Consider the following 21,614-nt stretch of genomic DNA (forward strand, 5'->3'; position numbering starts at 1 on the left):
TATTGGTGTGTATTTTTACTGCAGAGCACTATTTATGGGGTGGGTTAGGAGGCATGTCAATGCAATGACTGCATAGGGTCATAAGAAAAAGGTAAGCTCATTCACAATGCTGAGAGCTTGTGACGTAAATTGATGTGTCACATAAATGTGTGCTTATGCTGAGCGCATGTGTGTGCATGCGTGTGATATAGGATTAACATTGGAAGTATTTACCGAAAGGAATACTGAGCACATACAGGGTGTATCAGTGTATGCACTGTCTGGGTTTTGTTTAATACATTTGTACAAAAAACAGGAAAAAGTAAGCATTTTAAACACATAAAACATCATTGGTTTTTCTTTCCAGTCATCTTCACAAGAAAATATGTCACACAAACTCACAAATCATCCCACATAAAAAAAACAACACATAATAACTACATCGATAGATAAATGACACAGACAAACCCAGTTTCAAAGTGTGAAAAAAAAATACACCGTGTTGTGTCAATGCCACATCAAACTAGGAGTTCTCACATGTTAGCATCAAAGTCATCTTGGTATAGCATTCTGTCCATCAAGGCCCTAAACCAGTTTGCCTGTACATCTGGCTTGCTCTGCAAAGTGACTTGCTGTATCCAAGCAGAATCTAATTTCTGACCCTCCTTGTTAAAGTTGACCCATGTCTGATAGAGCACAGAGGTCTTCCCGCTGTTTTTTTCCCCTCCATATAAGCTCAGGCCTGTGCACTGTAGCGTCTATTTCAGCTCTGCACGTACTGTAGCAGTGTCTCTCTGTGTCCGGGGGACGTGGGAGGGGTTTATTTTGGATCTGTCCATACCAGTTTCATGTCCACACACACTGCTCTTTGCTCACTGGCGGGCCCTGGCGTTGGCAAAGGCGTCTCTGAGCCAAGGCGAGTCTTCATAGAGCCGAGGGTCACCCAGGTACTCCGTGGTGCGCTTGTAGAAGTAGTAGTACAACACGGACGCTGCACACAAACACACATCACACGCCAATGAAATACTGAAGTCATTTGGTTTTGAAACAGAAAAGACAACAACAATCAATTAATCCTCTTAACCAATTAGGACATAAAGGGAATGAAAATCAGACCCATATGGCCCTCAAGGGTCAACTTGGTACCTATCTACTACGCTATATAAATAAACAGTGTGAGAGCTGGGTGTGTGTGTGTTTGTGCATGTGTGTATGACTGATGTAGTACTACACACCTTCAATAAGTATTTACCATGTAGGGCTGATCTCCACCTTATTTGATTCAATGAAGGCACCCAAGATGGATTGCGTTTCAGGCCTAAAATGTTTCCTAAAATGTGTTTCAGTAAGTGTGTGATCAAAGACAGCCTCACCTATTCTTTGGAAGACAAAAAGCACTTGGAGACCATCAGTCCACACATAGCGGTTTGATTTTAGCCAGCGTAGATTCTGCAGAGATAGACACAACCCAATACACCATAAAGTGAGGGATAGCATTCTTTCACTAAAACATATAATAAACCATAATTTGATAGTAATACACATGTAATGTAGTAATACACATCCCAATACACATGGAATAAATGATTGAGGCCTACAGAAAACTTGAAGCCATTAAGCTCGTCATCTGGTCAACTGAGCCACGGACTAGTCACTCTGTGACCACCTGGCAAGCGGTATCGGAGCATCGGGTCTCAGAACAACAGGCTTTGAGACAGCTACTACCACCAGGCCATCAGACTGCTGAACAGCTAATCCTAGCTGTCCACCTGCCCAGACCTGCACCTTAGAGACTATTTTCACCTCAAAGATGATCTGCACTTTAGAGATTATTTGCACTGACTACCCACACACTCAACCCTTACACAAAAACGTACACACAAACACATCCATAAACACACGCACAAGCACCCACGCACACACTTGATATTGGTATATTTGAGTCATTTAGTAGACGCTCTTATCCAGAGTGACATACAGTTAGTGATGGTGGGACAACCACATATGGTGGGACAATCACATATCTCAGTAATATCGCAATCATAGTAAATACATTTTACCTCAATAAAGCAGCTAATCACAAAGTCGGTGCTAGTAGGGGGGAAGAAAGTCAAGTGCAACACACACACAGTCAATGCTGCTGTTCTATTAAATACTATTTATTCCACTGCTAGACCAAGTCCCTCACTGCCCACTTTATATTTGTAAATGCAGTATAAATACAGTCCATTATTACTATGCATATTATCTCTCTTACTTGTTATTTCTGACTTGACTCTTTTTGTTGTTGATATTGACTAATGTACTGCATTGAGGGAGCTAACACATAATCATTTCGCTGCACCTTTCATGCCTGCTGTAAACTGTGTATGTGACAAATAAACTTTGATTTTAATTGACACACACAGCGTACCATGATCCAGGAGTGTAGGGAGATGCTGAGGGTCAGGTAGAGGGCAGAGAGCAGCAGCAGGGCCCTGAAGCGCTCCAGCAGCAAGGACACCAGGCCCACCTGGAATACGTAGGTGTTGAACAGCATCAGCAGAATGATGATCAGGTTAAACAGGATGGCTATGTCCTGGATACTGAGAGAGAGAGAGAGAGAGAGAGAGAGAGAGAGAGAGAGAGAGAGAGAGCAGAGAGAGAGAAGAGAGAGAGAGAGAGATAGCAGAGAAGAGAGAGAGCAGAGAAGAGAGAGAGAGAGAGGAGCTTCCATTTAGTTACAGTCACGTTAAACAAATGAAGACACACAAATGAACACACACACACACTGCTTTTTACATTGTGTCAATCCCCTCTTTCTCCCACCCTTTTTACCTCTTAAATGAAGAAGCTTTGAATAATTCATTTACATCAGAGTCTACCCCCTGGCTCTCCCATCCTTCCCCGCGTCTTACATGAAGAGCACCAGCTGGACGACGGGCGCGGCCCTCAGCAGCTCGCTGAAGGAGTTGACGAACAGGTCAAAGGTCAACAGGCTCAGCTGGATCAGCAGCACCAGGGAGTAGTTGTTGGTCTGCAGCATCTCCGGACCGAAGGCTGGGCGCCCGGGCTGTGTGTGGCTCCGAGCAGGATCCAAGGTGGCGCACATTCACACACACATGCAGACAGGGAAACATACACACCAACTATACAGACACTGGTGCACACATGCAGAAGTGCCAGCTGCCAGCTGCCAGCTGCCGGCTTGAGCTTCTGCACGGCAGCTTGATGTGTCCAATAGATCTGTTTATGTGGAGCAGATGGCGGTGCAGTGCGTTTGTTGTTCCTAATTAAGGACTATTCCACTGACTGAGGAGCTCGGAGGCCTGCTATCGGCCAGAGACAATGGAAGAGCTCTCTGAAAATGCTATTGTTAGCTATCAGCATGTTGAAAGTGGAGAGGGTCCACTTTCCAGCCCAAAAGAATAGTTCTAGCCCACAGTAAAATTGTTGTAGCACACAGTTCTTTATGGCATGGTGTTAGCTTTGAACACCTACAGGCAAAGGTGACAGTCGATTTCCAATAGGGTGTTCTACCCGCATCATCTTTCTACTGGCTGTAAATCCATTCCACAGCTATAGTCAACAGAGACTCTGTAGTAGAGAAAAACAGAGTGAGCAGAGAGTAAACAATATACAGTGGTAAAAAATAAATAAATCAGTAATACCTTAAAAGAGCAGAATCAAATGATCCAGGTACAGTTTATATATATATATATATATATATATATATATATATATATATATATATGGAGAATGGAAATCTATCCTCCTTTCCAGATGTTTTTTGTGGAAATAATGTGAGAAGAAGACAAATGAGTGTAGTCAGCTCAGCGATCTCCACTGAGACCGTGTCTGTGCCTCGACCTAGGTTGGGCAGACCTAAACATGGCGGTGTTCGTCTTAGCAATCTCACTGGAATAAAGACCTCCTCCATTCCTGCCATTGTTGAAAGAGATTGTGATACCTCACATCTCCAAATAGGGCTACTTAATGTTAGATCCCTCACTTCCAAGGCAGTTATAGTAAATTAACTAATCACTGATCATAATCTTGATGTGATTAGCCTGACTGAAACATGGCTTAAGCCTGATGAATTTACTGTGTTAAATGAGGCCTCACCTGGTTATACTAGTGACCATATCCCCCACGCATCCCGCAAAGGCGGAGGTGTTGCTAACATTTACGATAGCAAATTTCAATTTACAAAAAAAAAAGAAGAAGTTTTCGTCTTTTCAGCTTCTAGTCATGAAATCTATGCAGCCTACTCAATCACTTTTTATAGCTACTGTTACAGGCCTCCTGGGCCATATACAGCGTTCCTCACTGAGTTCCCTGAATTCCTATCGGAGCTTGTAGTCATGGCAGATAATATTCACATTTTTGGTGACTTTAATATTCACATGGAAAAGTCCACAGACCCACTCCAAAAGGCTTTCGGAGCCATCATCGACTCAGTGGGTTTTGTCCAACATGTCTCTGGATCTACTCACTGCCACAGTCATACTCTGGACCTAGTTTTGTCCCGTGGAATAAATGTTGTGGATCTTCATGTTTTTCCTCATAATCCTGGACTATCGGATCACCATTTTATTACGTTTGCAATCGCAACATATAATGTGCTCAGACCCAAACCAAGGATCATCAAAAATCGTGCTATAAATTCTTGGACAACCCAAAGATTCCTAGATGCCCTTCCAGACTCCCTCCACCTACCTAAGGATGTCAGAGTACAAAAATCAGTTAACCACCTAACTGAGGAACTCAATTTAACCTTGCGCAATACCCTAGATGCAGTCGCACCCCTAAAAACAAAAAACATTTGTCATAAGGAACTAGCTCCCTGGTATACAGAAAATACCCAAGCTCTGAAGCAAGCTTCCTGAAAATTGGAACGGAAATGGCGCTACACCAAACTGGAAGCCCGACTAGCTTGGAAAGACAGTACCGTGCAGTATTGAAGAGCCCTCACTGCTGCTCGATCATGCTATTTTTCCAACTTAATTGAAGAAAATAAGAACAATCCAAAATTTATTTTTGATATTGTCGCAAAGCTAACTAAAAAGCAGCCTTCCCAAGAGAGGATGGCTTTCACTTCAGCAGTGATAAATTCATGAACTTCTTTGAGAAAAAGATCATGATCATTAGAAAGAAAATTACGGACTCCTCTTTAAATCTGCGTATTCCTCCAAAGCTCAGTTGTCCTGAGTCTGCACAACTGTGCCAGGACCTAGGATCAAGGGAGACACTCAAGTTTTTTAGTAATACATCTCTTGACACAGAGTCTCTGTTGACATGGCCTCTACATCTTCAAGCTGTATACTGGACCCTATTCCAACTAAACTACTGAAAGAGCTGCTTCCTGTGCTTGGCCCTCCTATGTTGAACATAATAAACGACTCTCTATCCACCGGATGTGTACCAAAATCACTAAAAGTGGCAGTAATAAAGCCTCTCTTGAAAAAGCCAAACCTTGACCCAGAAAATATAAAAAACTATCGGCCTATATCGAATCTCCCATTCCTCTCAAAAATGTTAGAACTGAAGACAATGTATACGAAATGCTTCAGTCTGGTTTTAGACGCCATCATAGCACTGAGACTGCACTTGTGAAGGTGGTAAATGACCTTTTAATGGCGTCAAACCGAGGCTCTGCATCTGTCCTCGTGCTCCTAGACCTTAGTGCTGCTTTCGATACCATTGATCACCACATTCTTTTGGAGAGATTGGAAACACAAATTGGTCTACACGGACAAGTTCTGGCCTGGTTTAGATCTTATCTGTCGGAAAGATATCAGTTTGTCTCTGTGGATGGTTTGTCCTCGGACAAATCAACTATAAATGTTGGTGTTCCTCAAGGCTCCATTTTAGGACCACTATATATTCACTATATATTTTAGCTCTTGGTGAAGTCATTCGGAAACATAATGTTAACTTTCACTACTATGCGGATGACACACAGCTGTACATTTCGATGAAACATGCTAAAGCCCCAAAATGTCCCTCCCTGGAAGCCTGTGTTTCAGACATAAGGAAGTGGATGGCGGCAAATGTTCTACTTTTAAACTCGGACAAAACAGAGATGCTTGTTCTAGGTCCCAAGAAACAAAGAGATCTTTTGTTGAATCTGACAATTAATCTTGACGGTTGTACAGTCGTCTCAAATAAAACTGTGAAGGACCTCGGCGTTACTCAAGACTGTTTCAAGGACATCTTTTTCCCCATCTACGTAACATTGCAAAAATCTGAAACTTTCTGTCCAAAAATGACGCAGAAAAATGTATCCATGCATTTGTCACTTCTAGGTTCGACTACTGCAATGCTCTACTTTCCAGATACCCGGATAAAGCACAAAATAAACTTCAGTTAGTGCTAAACATGGCTGCTAGAATCTTGACTAGAACCCCAAAATTTTATCATATTACTCCAGTGCTAGCTTCTCTACACTGGCTTCCTGTTAAGGCAAGGGCTGGTTAAGGTTTTACTGCTAACCTACAAAGCATTACATGGGCTTGCTCCTACCTATCTTTCTGATTTGGTCCTGCCGTACATGTACGCTACGGTCACAATACGCAGGCCTCCTTACTGTCCCTAGAATTTCTAAGCAAACAGCTGGAGGCAGGGCTTTCTCCTGTAGAGCTCCATTTTTATGGAATGGTCTGCTTATCCATGTGAGAGACAGAGACTCGGGCTCAACCTTTAAGTCTTTATTGAAGACTCATCTCTTCAGTAGGTCATATGATTGAGTGTAGTCTGGCCCAGGAGTGTGAAGGTGAACGGAAAGGCACTGGAGCAACGAACTGCCCTTGCTGTCTCTGCCTGGCCGGTTCCCCTCTCTCCACTGGGATTCTCTGCCTCTAACCCTATTACAGGGGCTGAGATACTGGCTTACTGGTGCTCTTCTATGCCGTCCCAAGGAGGGGTGCGTCACTTGAGTGGGTTAAGTCACTGACGTGATCTTCCTCTCCGGGTTGGCACCCCCCCTTGGGTTGTGCCGTGGCATAGATCTTCGTGGGCTATACTCGGCCTTGTCTCAGGATGGTAAGTTGGTGGTTGAAGTTATCCCTCTAGTGGTGTGGGGTCTGTGCTTTGGCAAAGTGGGTGGGGTTATATCCTGCCTGTTTGGCCCTGTCCGGGGGTATCGCCGGACGGGGCCACAGTGTCTCCAGACCCCTCCTGTCTCAGCCTCCAGTATTTATGCTGCAGTAGTTTGTGTCGGGGGGCTAAGGTCGGTCTGTTATATCTGGAGTATTTCTCCTGTCTTATCCGGTGTCCCATGTGAATTTAAGTATGCTCTCTCTAATTCTCTCTCTCGGAGGACCTGAGCCCCAGGACCATGCCTCAGGATTACCTGGCCTAATGACTCCTTGCTGTCCCCAGTTCACCTGGCCGTGCTGCTGCTCCAGTTTCAACTGTTCTGCCTGCGGCTATGGAACCCTGACCTGTTCACTGGACATGCTACCTGTCCCAGACCTGCTGTTTTCAACTCTAGAGACAGCAGGAGCGGTAGAGATACTCTGAATGATCGGCTATGAAAAGCCAACTGACATTTACTCCTGAGGTGCTGGCCTGTTGCACCCGACATCCACTGTGATTATTATTATTTGACCCTGCTGGTCATCAATGAATATTTGAACATCTTGGCCATGTTCTGTTATAATCTCCACCTGGCACAGTCAGAAGGACTGGCCACCCCTCATAGCCTGGTTCCTCTCTAGGTTTCTTCCTAGGTTCTGGCCTTTCTATGGAGTTTTTCCTAGCCACCGTGCTTCTACACATGCATTGCTTGCTGTTTGGGGTTTTAGGCTGGGTTTCTGTACAGCACTTTGTCACATCAGCTGATGTAAGAAGGGCTTTATAAATAAATTTGATTGATGAGAGGGATTAATAGTCTTGGTTGATCCAACTTTGTTTTTACATATTGTAGTGTTACACAAGGTCACTGGAGGGGAAAGACTGTTACATAGACAGACAGGCAGTCAGGAAGGCAAGCCGGCAAATGACAGGTGTAACCCACTGAGTGGAGAAATCTTCACTGTCTGAACTATTCCCCTTCTTACGGTCACTACCTGGCGCGTAGGTCTGTTTCCCAAACATAAACAGATGTACACACACACACGCACACAAAGGGTTACTCAAAATACTTGATATGACTATGTTCAGTGGCGGATTTAGGTATAGACAATATGGGCAGCCGCCCAGGGCGGCATCTTGCCAAGGGTGGCAAGATGCCAGGTTGACCTCAGGTCTCCCCACTGGAAGCCCGAGATAGGTGGAGCGGGTAATCTATCAAATAGCGCACCTCTAACTTTGTACAGTACTAATGCAATTAGTCAAATCCATCACACTACGAAATGCTACCAAATAAACCAGGTTCTCTTCTTTATAAGTGTGTTATTCTATTTGTGTATTTGTGTGATATAGGATTTGTGAAATTTAGTTATATTTGTGTGTTTTTTGTTAGCAATAGGGTAATAGTGTAATAATTCAATTCGCTTTTTCATTTGTATTTATATGCTACAATTTGTTCCTATTTGTCTTTGCTACTTCTTTTTGATATTTACGAGTCTTAATTTTGTATATATTTTTATGTTTATATAGTTTTAAAATGTTAAGATTATTTATTTGTGTTGTTCCAAATGTCTGAATAAAAATCACAGTTAGTGCAGAATGGTGCTGAAGGGGGGGTTCGCCCAGGGAGCCATACAGGCTAGGACCGCCACTGACTATGTTGCATGAACATCCAGGACAGTATCATTGAGTGGTCCAATCATACGCATCTTAAATCAGTCAGTTTTTAATTTCGCAAAATATGAATACCCTAAACTGGCCTAAATGTGACATGACATGTGTGGATGTAGAGCTATAAGGCCATGTCTAGACTTGACAATTCATGCAGCTTTAGTATTCTGATCATCGCGCTCTGATCACGGAATTCCGAACGTCATGCATCTACACCTATATTTAAAATGTGTCTACCGCGTCCAGATTCCCTTTTCCCGCACTATTTTCAAATGCCAGTATGCATTCTACAAATGGTGGAATAGGCTAAATACGATAATAACACAACAACTGATGGCAGTAGCTAACTACTGTAGCTAAATAGCCAGCTAACCTATGTAGCTAGCTAGCAAGCTAGCAATTCTAAAGGGATCGCAACAGGTTAGCATAACTCTAGCCAAACAAAACTTTTTTTTTTTCTTCTAAATATTCGCTAGTATTTGAGGCCAGCAAACACATTCCTCACACGCTAGGAACGTTTTTCCCAGAGAGATTAGTTGGCTACAGTAGTTAGCGGTACCTATCAGTTGTTGTTGTTATTATTGTTATATTTAGCCCATTCCACTGATGACGTCGCCCACTGTATGCGCTTTCGATAGCCTGATTGCATCCAGACTGAGGAGAAATCCACACACAATGCGTCCCTGACCAACTCCTGATGTGGTCAGCCAGATCTGAACACAATCAGACCACAAAGCGACTTTCAGACATGTCTTTTCAATGCAATCTTCGTATTCTAATTGCAGATGTCGCATGTAAGTGTCAAATGTAAACACGTGAGATACATATATGGCAAATACTTTATTTTGACGATTTGGCCCTAAATATTCCATGGCTGACAAGATACAAATAACAAGAACTGGCATCATATTTGGGTCTAAATTATGCTGTATTTCCATAGGTGTGTACAATACTTTAGGTGTGCCTGATTTGGCTTTCCAGGCACAATAGCACCCATGGGATAGTTCTAAATGTGCAAACCCTCCCCATCCGACACGGACTCCAGGTAAGCTAAACCAAGTGCACCTAAAGTAACTGAAAAAAAAAAATAATACAACTGACCCAGGTCTGACTGGCACTGTCTGTCAAAACTAAGATCACTTCTTAACAGGGTTGGTTTAGGCACCGCATACTGTAACTTAATTAGTTAAAGTAAACTGGCCCATCTCGACACAATTAACAAGGCCTGACCTTTTGCACCTTGTAATTGTCACTTGTCTGGTCTGAGTGGCACAATGGCAACCTCACCGCCGCTGTCACCCGCTGGGTGTGGTTCACACAGGTGAAAGGATTGTGACTGTGTGTTAAGCTGCCCAATGCCATGTTCCCAGAAGTAAAGCCCTGTCCAATACAGACACCGGGGCCTCAGAGACTCAATCAGTCATGCTGTAACCAGTCATTTCTGTAACCAGTCATTGCCATTGCCAGTCATTGCCTTTGCCAAAACTAGTCATCGCCAAAGCTAGTCATCGCCATGCAGTCTAGTTTACTTCCACCATGGAAACTGGAGTTATGGCCTTGAGTGTTTCGACTTAGAGATAGTGTTTAGTGCCTAAATTGGATGCCCCATTGAAGGGGAGAAGTAGTCCAGAAGTGGGAGCTTTCTTTTTTTGACTGACGATTAGGCAATTCTTATATCTTTCTCCTGAAGTGTGCACTCCTGCACTCCTCCCCACACATTTAAAATAATTGGATTGGTGTAGCTAGATAGGTTTCCTCCACCATTTTCTTACACCAGTTTCCCTTCAAAATCCATTAACAGAAGTGATCTAAGTGCTGAACATCATTGGGACTCAGAGATGGTCTGCTTCATGCTATAGCATGGCCTACTGGATTAAAACCATTGACCTAGCCTAGGCCACTCCAGCTCCATGACCCCATTGACCTATACATTAGTTATCCCTTTAATCAACGCCTTCGGTTAAAATGTGCAACATAATGATGATGTTGGCATATGACCTCTTACTTTACATAGTCATGACGTTCAGTACAATGATACCTAGAGTAGTGCTATTTAACTAGGATTTACACTGTAGTCTTGCATTCACTCTGCCTGGGAATCAAGGCTTCAAGTATTGTGGCCTCCAAGAGTAATAATAATGACCACACTGAGTCCTATCCATCACAGATTGACTGCTTGGCATAAATTGTGATTTAAACTGGTATGTTGCTGGCAGCAGTGGGACCAAGTCCACAGGCCACAATCAACAGCCTGATCAACTCTATGCGAAAGAGATGTGTCGCGCTGCACGAGGCACGCCAGATATTGACTGGTTTTCTGATGCAGGCCCCTACTTTTCTTTTTAAGGTATCTGTGACCAACAGATTCATATCTGTATTCCCAGTCATGTGAAATCCCTAGATTAGGGCCTAATGAATTTATTTCAATTGACTGATTTCCTTATATGAACTGTAACTCAGTGAACTCTTTGAAATTGTTGCGTTTATATTTTTGTTCAGTATAATAAGCCATTTCAGCATGGTATACCATGCCTATGACTTCACTCTACAATTGTCACTGAGGCTTCATGACCACTAACTCTATTGCCTCGATCAGACCAACAGCGCCATTGCATCAATGCTGCGTAAAATACATTTGTACATTTGTAATCCAACATTCTTACTGGATATGTATGCAACAGAAGTTCAACATTCACCTTTTGCTACTACTTCTGTCAAATCTACACATACCATTTGAACACGTTGGATAAATCCAACATATGCACCACACAGAACTCTGCAATGCAATGCTGCAAGGGCAAACACAGCGTTCCATTGAAAATGAATATACTTCTGATGTACCAAAACGCAATGACGCTGTTGGTCTGATGAAGGTGTATCTGTTTGTCTGTCAATTAGTCATACGTGTGTTTTACGCAATGTCTGGATTTTAACCTTTATTTATAGCTTTTCATGAAACTGTCCCGTATTCTTTTCAGACAATTGCTTTCGTTTTGTGGATAATTTCTGGATAAGGCTTAAAATACAGGATAACATTTTGCTATATCACATGATTGCGCAAAACACAGGGCCCTAGTCATATCACTCTTGGCCAGTCAAAAGCTGCGTTTACACAGGCAGCCCAATTCTGATCTTTTTCCCAATTAGTGGCAAAATAACCAATCTGATGGGACAAAAGACCAATCAAGTAGCACAAGATCAGGATTAGTCTACCTGTGTAAACAAAGCCTAATTGGTCTTTTGACCAATCACATCAGATCTTTTCAAATCAGATCTTTTTCGGAGCTGATCTGATTGGTCAAAAGACCAATTAGTGAATAAAATATCAGAAATTGGGCTGCTTGTGTAAACGCAGAGATGTCCGCTTGTTGAGTAGACAGGCAGCGTCCACTGTCTCTGTCTCATACAATTTACTGAGTGTTGGTGCTACTGCAGCTTGTGACAAAGCCAGGTAGAGTACTATAGTCCTTACACTTGCTGTGATGGCATCCTGTGAGGCTGGCTCACTGTCCCAACAAACTTCCTAATGACTCCACATGGACTTTAATGACCTGAGACGCAATCGACATATTTATAGCCTCACACTGTGGCATGTGTGATGTGGATTAGGACTAGTTTCACACACTGAAGACTCTAGGCCAAGCCTTGCTGGTCCGATGCACAAACTGTTGCTATAGTTGTAACCTAGTAAACTGACTCACAGTAGCTCTTGAACAGTGACATAGTCTAACTTCCAATAAACTGTGCCCAAGAATAATAATAGGCTGCACTTTGTATCATCATTATAATTTTATACATACGGAAAGTTGACGCCATAAGACAAAGATTGTAATTACATATTTGATGTATTGATTTCATTTATTTTCCCTTCTGATTGGAAGATGAATAGCAACTCTCATTCAAACAACCAAACATTTGACTGTGTAAATAGGGAGCCAAAAGCTGCTGGTTACAAGCCAAAAAACAAGCCATCTAGCCAAGCCAAGTAAGGTTTACTATTGTCATTGTGCTGTTAAACTATGTCGATGTATACTGAACAAAAATATAAATGCAACATGCAACAATTTCAAAGATTTTACTGAGTAACAGTTCATATAAGGAAATCGAAAATAAATACATTTGACCCAAATCTATGGATTTCACATGACTGGGTAGGGGTGCAGCCATGAGTGGGCCTTGGAGGGCATAGGCCCACCTACTTGGCAGCCAGGACCACAGACTAGGGAACAAGGCCCAGGCAATCAGAACGAGTTTTTCCCCACAAAAGGGCTTTATTACAGACAGAAATAATCCTCAGCACTCCCCAAACCTCCCCTTCCTAAAACAATCCCGCAGGTGAAGAAGCCAGATGTGGAGGTCCTGTGCTGGCATGGTTACACGTGGTCTGCGGTTGTGAGGCCGGTTGGACGTACTGCCAAATTCTCTAAAACGATGTTGGAGGCGGCTTGTGGTAGAGAAAATAACATTAAATTCTCTGGCAATAGCTCTGGTGGACATTCCTGCAGTCAGCATGTCAATTGCACACTCCCACAAAACTTGAGACATCTGTGGGATTGTGTTGTGTGACAAAACGGCACATTAAAAGTGGCCTTTTATTGTCCCCAGCACAAGGTGCACATCTGTAATGATAATGTTGTTTAATCAGCTTCTTGATATGCCACACCTGTCAGGTGAATGAAGGATCTTAGCAAAGGAGAAATGCTCACTAACAGGGATGTAATCAAATTTGTTTCCCTAAAACATTTTAGAGAAATAAGAGTTTTGTTCATATGGAAAATGTCTGGGATTTTTTATTTCAACTCATGAAACATGGGAACACTTTACATGTTGCATTTATATTTTTGTTCAGTTTAGTATATTTGAGTTAGTTAGGCCAACAACCTTATATTGACATTGTACCTGATAATGATGCTGTCAAATTTTGCTTTTCGGCTTCTGCCGTGTTTTCAAAGCCTTAGCAACAAAAAGATTGTGAGGGCTAGGTAGTTAATCTCCTTAAGAAGCAACCTGACAGCTTGTTGTCTACAGGAAATGGTGAGCAGTAGTGTCAAGTTTAAGATATTCTGAAAAGCACGATATTGAAATTAAAACATGATAAAATGAAGCTAGTACCTGAAATGTCCCTTTTTGAGATGTTGAAGATTTCTCTACGTAGCGTCTACCCACGCGTAGTTCTCTCCAAATTACGCAAGCTCTCCCGACCATCCACAACACAGCAGTACACAGACCGTTGGCACATACGCAACCTCCGCGTCTCCCTTGGTGACAGGTTTTTTCCGCGCTACATCCATAATAGAAGGGCGTGATTTTTTGTCCAATGGAACAAACCTCTGCAGCCTTTTTCTATTGCAAACATATTGCGCACCCTAGGCCCTTTTGTATTGCAACAGGAATAATTAGGCTATTATCATTTAATAGATCAAAATTAAAGTAAGATAAACAAAAGGGTATCTTCATGGGGATTTCAAATGTGATTTGGTATTTAAAGGTCTGTTTGCAAATATCTAAAACGTCATATCCTTACATTTCAGATGATGCTGACAGTAACTTTGCATATATAGCCGGCCGATATACAATATTACGGTAATACATAACATGAAACCGACCCAAAGGTAAACAATTGCCATCTAGTGGTAATACAACGTTTAGACTTGACGATTAGTAGGCTGTGTACAGTGCATTTAGCGTTCAAACATTGTTGCACATAGGAAATAAGTTACCCCATTTCAAGTCAGTCTAATTTTACAATAAAACAAAACAGTCAATCTGTCTCTTTCGAAATTAAATGAACATAGAGCATAATGATATGATATGGGATGTCAGCCTATAAAGAAAAAATAATGTGCACAAGGTCAGTCCCAATAATTATGAAGATGCCATCATACTCAGTTCCAACTGTTGGCTCCCATACCCGCTTGTATAATTTTCTTTATATGGTTAGGTGCATATGCTTTTTCGATTGATAGAAATGTATTTTGTGTTTGCCTGCTTACGTTTAGTATATCATTTATTTGTTTTATTTTACCTTAATTTAACTAGGCAAGTCAGTTATGAACAAATTCTTAATTTCAATGACGACCCAGGAACAGTGGGTTAACTGCCTTGTTCAGGGGCAGAACGACAGACCTTGTCAGCTCGGGGATTCGATATTGCAACCTTTCGGTTACTAGTCCAACACTCTAACCACTAGGCTACCTGATAGTATATCATATTTTGTTACCTTTTTGAAAGATCATAAATCAGTAGCAAGCAATTTCCATGTAAAATGACCCATTAGCACCAACACGTGAAGTTCCTAGGAGCATGTCAAATTTGGGTGTCAAATGAAGGCTACGAGTCTATATCATTAATAAATTAATAAATATACATTTTTCAACCATTTTCCATCCTAAAAATGTGGAATAAGCAAAGGCTTTGATTTCTGGTCAAACAGATGGAAACGGGGTCATAGAAAACATCTACCAGAAAAAGTATATACATTGCATTCGGAAAGTATTCAAACCCCTTCCCTTTTTCCACATTTTGTTACATTACAGCCTTATTCTAAAATGTCAGCTTTCCCCCCTCATCAATCTACACACAATACCCCATAATGACAAAGAAAAATCTGGTTTAGAAAATTTTGCAAATTTATAAAAAATAAAAAACAGGATAATGAAAGTTCACAGAAGTAACAAGTAAAGGTAGAACTATCAATTAGTTATAGTGTTTTTACTGATATCAATTTTGTTTATAAATTAATTAGTGATTAAAACTCAAACCAAAACGGTAATCAAATTTCCGAAAAATCTGTAATGGAATATCTGCAGTTAAATTGGCTACAATGGGAAATCATAGTAGTCACAAGCCACAGTTGTATTCACAAGTTTGGACAGCACAGTACAGTAAAATACTGCAAAGTAGAGTTCAGTAAAGAAAAGTAGAGTGTAGTTCAGTACAATAGAGTAGAGTTCAGTACAGTACACAGCAGGGCACACTGGAGTTGAGTACACTATAATGTACTGTATTGTACTGAACTCTACTGTACTGAACTCTACTGTACTGTTCTGTGCTGTACTAATCAAATCAAAATGTATTTGTCACATGCGCTGAATACAACTGGTGTAGACTTATCCGTGAAATGCTTTCTTACTAACCCTTCGCAATGATGCAGACTTAAAAAATAATAATGAAAAGAAAAATTGTGCTACACTGAACAAAACTATAAACACAGCATGTAAAGTGTTGGTCCTATGTTTCATGAGCTGAAATAATAGATCCCAGAAATGTTCCATACCGACAAAAAGTGCATTTCTCCATTGCCAAGATAATCCATCCACCTGACAGCTGCGGCATATCAAAAGCTGATTAAACAGCATGATCATTACACAGGTGCACCTTGTGCGGGGGACAAAAAAAGTGCAGTTTTGTCACACAAAACAATGCCACAGAAGTGTGCTCTTCTTGGATGAATCCCGGGTTCAACTGTACTGGGTGTTGTGTGGGCGAGTGGTTTGCTGTCAACGTTGTGAGCAGAGTGCTCCATGGTGGCGGTGGGATTATGGTATGGGCAGGCATAAGCTACGGACATCGAACACAATTGCATTTTATTGATGGCAATTTGAATTCACAGAGATACCGTGATGAGATCCTGAGGTCCATTGTCGTGCCATTCATCCGCCGTCATCACCTCATGTTTCAGTATGATAATAATAATAATAATAATACATGTTGCAAGGATCTGTACACAATTCCTGGAAGCTGAAAATATCCCAGTTCTTCTATGGCCTGCATACTTACCAGACATGTCACCCATTGAGCATATTTGGAATGCTCTGGATCGACGTGTACGACAGCGTGTTCCAGTTCCCGCCAATATCCATCAACTTTGTACAGTCATTGAAGAAGAGAGGGACAACATTCCACCGGCCACAATCAACAGCCTGATCAACTCTATGTGAAGGAGAGGTGTCGTGCTGCATGAGGCAAATGGTGGTCACATAAGACATTGACCGGTTTTCTGATCCCTTTTTTTTGCAGGTATTTGTGAACAACAAATGCATATCTGTATTCCCAGTAATGTGAAATCCATAGATTAGGGCCTAATGAATGTATTTAAATTGACTGAGTTCCTTATATGAACTGTAACTCAGTAAAATCTTTGAAATTACAGGGAATACCAATACCAGATCAATGTGCAGGGGCATGAGGTATTTGAGGTTCGGCTATTTAGCAGTTTTATGGCTTACTGTTTGCTGAACGGCAGCAGAGTGTACAGTATATGGCTTGGGTGGCTACCGTCTTCGCCAATTTTTCGGGCCTTCCTCTGACACCGGCTGATACAGAGGTCCCGGATGGCAGGGAGCTCGGCCCCAGTGATGTACTGGGCTGTCTGCATCCCCCTCTGTAGTGCTTTGCGGTTGAGGGTGGTGCATTTGCCATACCAAGCTGTGATGCAGCCAGTCACGATGCTCTCGATGGTGCAGCTGTAAAACTTTTGGAGAATCTGATGGCCCATGCCAAATCCTTTCAGTCTCCTGAGGGGGAAGAGGAGGTGGTTGAGACTTCTTCACGACTGGGCAGGTGTGTGTGTGGACCATGTTAAGTCCTTAGTGATGTGGACAACAAAAAACAAAGCTCTCGATCAGCTCCACTACAGCCCTGTCGATGTCGATGTGAATGGGGGCGTGCTCCCCCCTCTTTCTCCTGTTGTCCATGATCAGCTGCTTGGTCTTACTGACGTTGAGCGGTTGCTGTCATGACATCCCACTGCCAAGTCTCTGACCTCCTCCCTGTAGGCTCTCATCACCGTCGGTGATCAGGCCTACCACTGTCGTGTCGTCAGCAAACTTGATGATGGTGTCGGAGTCGTGCGTGGCCACACAGTCATGGGTGAACAGGGAGTACAGGAGGGGACTGAGCACACACCCTTGAGGGGTCCCCGTGTTGAGGGTCAGCGTGGCGGATGCGCTGTTGCCTATCTTCACCACCTGGTCCATCCAGTCAGGAAGTCCAGGATCCAGTTACAGAGGGAGGTATTCAGTTACATGTTCCCCAGGTTGGTGATGAGCTTGGAGGGGACTATGGTGTTGAACGCTGAGCTGTAGTCAATGAACAGCATTCTCACATAGTTATTTCCTCTCTTGTCCAGGTGGGAGAGGGCAGAGTGAAGTGCAATTGAGATTGCGTCATCTGGGGATCTGTTGGGATGGTATGCAAATTGGTGTGGGTCCAGGGTGTCTGGGTTGATGGTGTTGATGTGTGTCATGGCCAGCCTTTCAAAGCACTTCATAATTATAGACGTGAGTGCTACAGGATGATAGTCATTTAGGCAGGTTACCTTGGAGTTCTTAGGAACAGGGACAATGGTGGTCAGCTTGAAACATGTTGGAATTACAGACTGGGACAAGGGGAGATTGAAAATGTCCATGAAGACATTTGCCAGCTGGTCTGCACATGCTTTGAAACCGCACCCTGGTATTCCGTCTGCCACGGCGGCCTTGCAAGTGTTAACCGGTTTGAAAGATGTACTCACATTGGTCATGGAGAGCGAGATTAAACAGTCATCTGGAACTCAGTGGCTTTCACGCAACACTCAGTGTTGTATTCCTTGCATCGAGCATAAAAGGCATTTCGTTAATTTGAGAGTTCTGCATCACTGGGCATCTCACGGCCAGGTTTCTCTTTGTAATCCGTTATCGTCTGCTAGCTCTGCATGAATCCGGATGAATCTCGGAACATGTCCCAGTCTGTACTAACAAAACAGTCTTGTAGCCTTGCATCTGCTTCATAGGACCACTTCTGTATTGCGCTTTTGCTTGTAAACAGGAAGCAGGAGAATATAATCATGGTCAGATTTGCTGAAGGGAGGAGGAGAGAGGGCCTTATATGCGTTTCTGTGGGTACAATAAAAGCGGTCTAGAGTTTTAGTGCCCCTAATGGCACAGGAGACGTGTTGGTAAAAGTGAGGTAGAACGGATTTGACTCTCTGCATTAAAGTCTCCGCCCACCAGAAACACTGCTTCTGGGTGAGCGGTTTCTTGTTTGTTTATACAGTTTGTTGAGTGCCAAAGTGGTGTTGGCTTGTGGAGGGATGTATACAGCCGTGATGAATATGGATGACAACTCTCTTGGTAGATTAAAGGGGCTGCAGCTTACCACGAGGTATTCTATATCAGGTGAGCAAAAGGTTGTGATTTCCTTCACAATGTGTTTCTGAAGAGACACACTGTACTCTACTTTGCTGTACTTGGATGTCCAAACTTGTGAAACATAGATGTGTATCATTGGTTCAGATTTGGTCTGAACCAGACCAACCAAATTTGGTCTTGTTTGGGGGCAGAGCTCATTAAAATAATAGCCAGGGTGTAGAATAATACCCAAACATGCAAAGGAGGATATTGCATATTTTTACTTTTGTGTACCTATTTAGGATACATCACCATTAAGAGAATGACATTCATTCATAACTATGCATTTCTGTGTAGTACAGATCAGGGACCCATGATGAAATTCAGTTACCTCAATTATGTTACTTGGTGAAAATCCAGTTCACTTACTGTAGTACAATAAGCAAAATAGATTTTTTTCAAAGTAAATGCGTCATGTCACAGCCCGCGGACACCCCATTCCTTCTGCAGACATCCTTGAATCTTAATTCAGAGCAGATATTTAACAGATTTTTCAGAACAACGCAACACACAGAATGGAGTACACAGCTCTTCCAGTAAATATGTTTAAATAACATTTACAGTGAACATTATTAAAAGTAGTCCTTGTGCATAGAGTTGTAGCCCATGGTTTGTTAAACTTTGAAATCAATGTTTTTTGTTTGGCATACCTTTAAGTGAAAACTCTAACTCAGCGCAAATCCGTTTCCCGTTCGCAAAGCAGCAACCAGGAACAGAACTGCCCCAGGGCAGGAAAAAAAAGCAAGGTGATTGGGGTGGAGTCGACACGACCTACTGTTTAGTCATAGACTCTAGTGGACTTGCTACTCACAAGTTTAGTATTTTGCCCTTCCTCTCTTTGGTTTGGACAATTGAGGGAATCCCTGAAGAATAGAGTTTTAAACGTCTCTATCTATTATTTTGGATACGTCAACGCCTTGCTACTTGTAACAACACAGCCGCAGGTAGGTACGGAGCAGCAGCTTCACGCTTGTTACTTTGTAAAACATTAACATGTTCGACAGCCACAATGTTGCAATTCACAGAAGTTCATTTAAACGTTCCGTTTTGGATTATAAAGCAACCTATTTCTTTTTTCTTTTAGTGATACCAAGCAGGGTTTAAATGTCAATTTGAACGTATTGCTGCGGGAAAGTGATTGTTGTCTAGCTAACATGTAGGCTAGCTCACAGGAACACACTAATTATATTATTTGTGAATCGGAGATACGCAGTCAACTGCTGTGATTAGGTACGCCAAATATTCTCTAGAACAGGGATCATCAACTAAATCTCCCCCTGTCAGACTTGCTCGTTAGTGGAGATTTCCGCTCTTCACTCCGTTGTCAGTTTAGCCTACATTTCACTCATCTTAGTAGCACAAAGCATTTTATGTGTGTGTCCTTCAAGGCAGCTGTCAATGATCACGTTAGGCTGCGTTTCATTTACATTTTTTATGTCGGTTTGATCGCGGTGGAGGCACTAGTAATGTCTCCAGTTTTCGGTTTGGCTATTTGTTTCAAGTGTATTAGTCTATAAATAAATCTCGTCATCTCTCCCATGTCTTATTTGACTAGTAGTTGTTCTGAAATGTTTATTGCTTGCCTACATTTGAGTCCCTCCTCTATGGGCGGAACGTATAATTCGTAGACTGCAAATTGACCGCAAAAAGCCCAAACGGATATAATATTTGACTAAAACATTAAATCATTTCAAACCTTGCTCACATTTTGTATATGGTCACATACAGTGCCTTGCAAAAGTATTCACACCCTTTGGAATTCTTTCCATTTTAACGTGTTACAAAAGTGGGATAAAGATTTATATTATTGTCTTTTTTTTGTCAACAATCTACACAAAACAATGTAATGTCAAAGTGTAAGATTTTTTTGTTTGTTGGTGGGGTAAATACACAATTCATAACTAAAATATTGTCGTTGTGTAAGTTTTCAGCCCCTTTGTTTAGGCAAATTTAAATTAGTTCAGGAGTACAATGTGGCTTAACAAATACATTTGAATCCCACCATGTGACACAATAGAATGTGAAGAAATCCAAAGGGTCTGAATACTTTTGAAAGGCATTGTATATCTCTCTATTATGCGTGGTAATACTTTGGAATAGATTTCCAAAATAAAAATATGAGAACTTGGGGGGCCAAATAAAATCACCCGCGGTCCGCCAGTGGTGGAACTTTAGAACACTGTTTATTTTCCGACCTATTTTCTTTTGTTCTTTGTCATGTAGCCTATTTAGTATGACAGTCACAGTTGCATGCAATTCAAATGCTATGTTAAGTTATGGAGTTTCAATGAGGTGTTTCATTTGAATTCCCTACAACCCCCATCAAAATAAATATGTTTAGAATTGTTAACAAACTATTGTACACTACAATAAGTATCAAATCCAATTTTATTTGTCACATGCGCCGAATACAACAGGTGTAGACGTTATAGTGAAATGCTTACTGACAAATTCTTAACCAACAATGCAGTTTTAAGAAAAATACATTAAAAAAATAAAATAAAAGTAACAAATAATTAAAGAGCAGCAGTAAAATAACAATAGCGAGGTTATATACAGGGGGTACCGGTACAGAGTCAATGTGCGGGGGCACCAGTTAGTCGAGGTAATTGAGATAATATGTACATGTGGGTAGAGTTATTAAAGTGACTATGCATAGATAATAAACAGAGTAGCAGCAGAGTAAAAGAGGAGGGGGACAATGCAAATAGTCTGGGTAGCCATTTGATTAGATGTTCAGTA

The 21,614-nt window shown here is 41.9% G+C and overlaps 2 protein-coding genes across 4 annotated transcripts in view; one reads left to right on the forward strand and one right to left on the reverse strand.

Annotated features, from left to right (window-relative positions):
* Positions 1-242: 242 nt before the first annotated feature.
* Positions 243-19,586, reverse strand: LOC115202854 (transmembrane protein 138). 3 transcript variants are annotated; one of them, XM_029766933.1, is made up of 5 exons: positions 19,523-19,586; positions 2,877-3,555; positions 2,393-2,564; positions 1,353-1,428; positions 243-970 (listed from the first exon to the last, which is right to left on the reverse strand). In XM_029766933.1, exons 2-5 carry the CDS (start codon positions 3,068-3,070, stop codon positions 852-854), a joined length of 561 nt encoding a protein of 186 aa, XP_029622793.1. In that variant the 5' UTR covers positions 3,071-3,555; positions 19,523-19,586; the 3' UTR covers positions 243-851. The 3 variants fall into 3 exon arrangements, with proteins under 3 accessions (XP_029622793.1, XP_029622794.1, XP_029622792.1); XM_029766934.1 differs by lacking the exon at positions 19,523-19,586 and adding an exon at positions 19,242-19,498; XM_029766932.1 differs by lacking the exon at positions 19,523-19,586 and adding an exon at positions 13,816-14,021.
* A 29-nt stretch (positions 19,587-19,615) lies between these two features.
* The window catches only part of LOC115202853 (CD151 antigen), a 49,478-nt gene continuing 47,479 nt past the window's right edge, over positions 19,616-21,614 (forward strand). The window contains exon 1 of the mRNA XM_029766930.1: positions 19,616-19,816. The gene's annotated coding sequence lies outside the window, so the exon portion shown is untranslated. The remainder of the gene's footprint in view (positions 19,817-21,614) is intronic.

Source organism: Salmo trutta, chromosome 12 (assembly GCF_901001165.1).
Source record: "Salmo trutta chromosome 12, fSalTru1.1, whole genome shotgun sequence".
Classification (NCBI taxonomy): Eukaryota; Metazoa; Chordata; class Actinopteri; order Salmoniformes; family Salmonidae; genus Salmo; species Salmo trutta.

What these genes read in the sequence shown, in the direction of transcription:
- LOC115202854 (XM_029766933.1), bottom strand. Translation starts at nt 3,070, where the DNA reads ATGTGCGCCACCTTGGATCCTGCTCGGAGCCACACACAGCCCGGGCGC. An exon ending in GTCCAGCTGGTGCTCTTCAT is followed by an intron (nt 2,565 to 2,876) that starts GTAAGACGCGGG and finishes TCTCTCTCTCAG; the next exon opens with TATCCAGGACATAGCCATCC. An exon ending in CCCTACACTCCTGGATCATG is followed by an intron (nt 1,429 to 2,392) that starts GTACGCTGTGTG and finishes CTATCTCTGCAG; the next exon opens with AATCTACGCTGGCTAAAATC.